Raw genomic sequence first — 3801 nt, forward strand, 5'->3', positions numbered from 1 at the left:
GGTGCGGGGCTGGGGGGGCTGCGCCCGCCTTCCCGGGGCTGCGGGGGCGGGGAGGGACGAGCGGCCCCGAGCCTATGGCAGAGAAATGGGGACGGGAGGGGATGAGCGGCCCCAGCCCCACGGGCGTGGAGGTCTCCGAGAAGCGGGGCCGTGGGGCTGGATTCCTGCAGGGCCCGGCAGCCGCTGCGTCCTTGAGGAGGAAGGGATTTCCTTCCTGCATCCCACGCTATGGGGTTGGGACGCACGCCGAGCCCGTGGGGCAGCCCTATGGGCTCCGCTATAGGGGCTGCGCTGCAGTGCAGGAGCAGCAGGAGGGCTTCGCTGGGGCTGCGTCCCAGAGGGCCCTGGTTCCCGCTGGGTGTCCATGCTGAGGGGTCTCTCCTCCCGCAGCGGCCAATTTGCCATTGTGAGAAAGTGCCGGGAGAAGAAAACGGGCCTGGAGTACGCGGCCAAGTTCATCAAGAAGCGGCGGCTGTCGTCGAGCCGTCGGGGCGTGAGCCGGGAGGAGATCGAGCGGGAGGTGGACATCCTGCGGGAGATCCAGCACCCCAACATCATCACGCTGCACGACATCTTCGAGAACAAAACGGACGTGGTGCTGATCCTGGAGCTGGTGTCGGGCGGAGAGCTCTTCGACTTCCTGGCGGAGAAGGAGTCGCTGACGGAGGAGGAGGCCACGCAGTTCCTCAAGCAGATCCTGGACGGGGTGCACTACCTGCACTCCAAGCGCATCGCACACTTCGACTTGAAGGTGGGGATTTGGGGGTGGGGGGGGCTCATGGCGCTGTGGGGGTCGGGTGGGACCGTTGGGTGGTCAACTGTTGGTCAGCCGGGATGCTGTTGGCCTTCTTGGCCTATGGGACACTGCTGACTCGTGGTTGTCCATTGCTCATCCGCTGGCCAACTAGTGGTCACCTGGGACACCGTTGGCCTTCACGGCCACTGGGACACACTGGTGGCTTGTGGTCAACCTGTGGCCAACTGTTGGTCAACCGTTGGTCAACCGTTGGCCTTCATGGCCACTGGGGCACTCGTGGTCAACCGTTGGTCAACCATGGGTCTACTGGGACAGCATTGGCCTTCGTGGCCACTGGGGCACACTGTGGCTCATGGTCAACCTGTGGCCAACTGCTGGTCAGCCAAGACACCGCTGGCCTTCTTGGCCACAAGAGGACACTGCTGGCTTGTGGTCAACCTGTGGTCAACCATTGGCCAACCATTGGCCTTTGTGACCACCGGGGCATGCTGCTGGCTTGTGGAACACCTTGTGTTCAGCATTAGGGTGAAGGAACACCCCGACTGACTCCCCCTTGTACTGCAGCCAAGTTTGCTCTGTGGTTTCCTAACTCGCTGGTCGCTCCGAGATGTGTCAGCAGTCCCATAGCAGTGCTGGGGAGGGGTATGTGGGGTGGAGGTGTGTGTGCGGGGGTTGAATGCAGATCGTCCCCCCCAACAGCCGGAGAACATCATGCTGCTGGACAAGAACGTGCCCAACCCTCGCATCAAACTCATCGACTTTGGGATCGCCCACAAGATCGAAGCTGGGAATGAGTTCAAGAACATATTTGGGACCCCGGAGTTCGTGGGTGAGGCGTGGTCTGGGGAGGGGGGTGTTCTCTGGGCTCCGACATGTTGGCTTCATCCTGCAGAGATACCCCATGGGGTGCGTTATCTCCCTGTGGGGTGTGATCTGTGGGGCTGCAGGGCAGAGCCAGGTGCCCCACGTGTGTCCATCCGTAGGGGGTGGGTGCCTTCATGGGGACAGATATTTGCTTTTATTTCCCCCCATATGAGTCTGTTCTCTTCCCTCTTCCCTCCTAAAGCACCAGAAATCGTGAACTACGAGCCGCTGGGGCTGGAGGCTGACATGTGGTGAGTGAGCCCCAGTGGGGGGCGAGGACGTCCCACCGTGTCCCCTCTGTGCCATGTCGGGGGGGTCACTGTGGGGCCCTGACCTCCTCTTCTCCCTTCCAGGAGCATCGGGGTCATCACTTACATCTTGTGAGTAGTGGGGCTGGGGGTGGTGGTGCCGTGGGGGGTGGGGATGGGGGGCTGAGCATGTCCCCCTCCCTCATTGCTGCAGGCTGAGCGGGGCCTCCCCCTTCCTGGGGGAAACAAAGCAGGAGACCCTCACCAACATCTCCGCTGTCAACTACGACTTCGACGAGGAGTACTTCAGCAGCACCAGCGAGTTGGCCAAGGACTTCATCCGCCGGCTGCTGGTCAAGGACCCCAAGTGAGGGCCAGGGAGCGGGCGGCGGGGCCTGATGTGGGACAGGCCGTGCCCCACATCAGTGTAGGGTGGGTGTCTGTGGGGTCCCCTGTGGCTGCAGTGGATGGAAAGGAGGGAACAGGGTCGTGAGGAAGCGGTGGATTGAGGGCTGAGCCATATGGCCCCCCTGATTTTGTGCCCCTCTGATCCCATCCCCCCGATCCTGTCCCCTCTCCTCCTGTCCCCCCCCAACACATCCCCCCTGTCCACCCCACTGCCATTGCAGGAAGCGGATGACCATAGCTCAGAGCCTGGAGCACCCCTGGATTAAGGTATGGGGTTTCAGGGTGACGTTGTGGGGGATGTGGGGCAGGTGGGTGCTAGGGGGAGGCCATGGCCCCACAGCCATGTGGAGGTGTTGTGGCATTGGGACGGTGCTCTCAGATTTGTGGTTTGAGTCTCAGTATGTCCCACATGGGGTCAGCAGTGGGGCTCAGTGACCTAGTAGGGCCAAGCTGTGTGGGGGGGCCAGGGGGGGGGAGCGCGCACTGTTGCCGTAGGGTTGGGTACTGGGGCTGTCCCACCCCACAGCACTGCCCCATCCCTGGAGGCGTTGGGGGTGGCTGGGTCCTGGGTGGTCTGATCTGCTGAGGGAGCACCCACCTGCGGTGGGGGTTGGAATGGGGAATTTGGGGTCCCTCCAACTCAACCCAGCCCAACCCAAGTTAACCCAACTCAACTCAACCCAACTCAACCCAAGTTAACCCAACTCAACTCAACCCAAGTTAACCCAAGTTAACCCAACTCAACCCAATTCAACTCAACCCAATTCAACTCAACCCAACTCAACCCAACTTGACCCAACCCAACTCAGCCCAACCCATCTGTGCTCTTGTCCCTGGGGGTCCCTTCCAGCTCTGCGGGTCGATCAGTGCTTTCGGGGCTCCTCCCGCCCCATAGGGCTGATTCGGCCCCACTGCGCTGCCCCATCCCACGTCCCCACACCTCCCCGCAGGTGATCAAGAGGAGGAACGTCCGCAACGAGGACAGTGGGAAGAAGGCGGAGCAGCGGCGGCGGCTGAAGACGACGCGGCTGAAGGAGTACACCATCAAGTCGCACTCCAGCATGCCGCCCAACAACACCTACGTCAACTTCGAGCGCTTCTCCAAAGTGATGGAGGAGGTGGCGGCGGCGGAGGAGACCCTCCGCGAGCTGCAGAGGAACAAGAAGTCCTTCCGGGAGGACATCGAGGCGCTGCTGTCCATCTACGAGGAGAAGGAGTCGTGGTACAAAGAGGAGAACGAGAGCATCGGCCGCGACCTGCGGCAGATCCGGCAGGAGCTGCTCCGAGCCGAGTCGGCCCGGCAGCGGGCGCAGGAGGAGAGCAGGAGCGTGCTGCAGGCGGCGGGGGGGCTGCGCCGGCGCTACCGGCGCTTGGAGAAGCGCTACGGCGCGTTGGCCGAGCAGGTGGCCTCCGAGGTTCGCTTCGTGCAGGAGCTGCTCTGGTCCATCGAGAGGGAGAAGCTGCAGAGCGGCGGCGAGGACGGCAGCATCCGCTGAGGTGGGGGGGGAGCAAGGGCGGGGGGAC

General features: G+C 62.9%; 1 protein-coding gene across 1 annotated transcript; it reads left to right on the forward strand.

The window, feature by feature from the left end:
• Positions 391–3795, forward strand: DAPK3 (death associated protein kinase 3; the record flags this gene model as incomplete). The annotated part of the gene is given in 7 exon segments (XM_021378886.1): positions 391–751; positions 1457–1586; positions 1824–1872; positions 1975–2001; positions 2084–2236; positions 2499–2544; positions 3228–3795. Coding segments are annotated over 7 exon segments (1312 nt in total), but the record flags the coding sequence as incomplete, so codon positions are not given.

Source organism: Numida meleagris, chromosome 27 (assembly GCF_002078875.1).
Source record: "Numida meleagris isolate 19003 breed g44 Domestic line chromosome 27, NumMel1.0, whole genome shotgun sequence".
In the NCBI taxonomy this organism is placed as follows: domain Eukaryota; kingdom Metazoa; phylum Chordata; class Aves; order Galliformes; family Numididae; genus Numida; species Numida meleagris.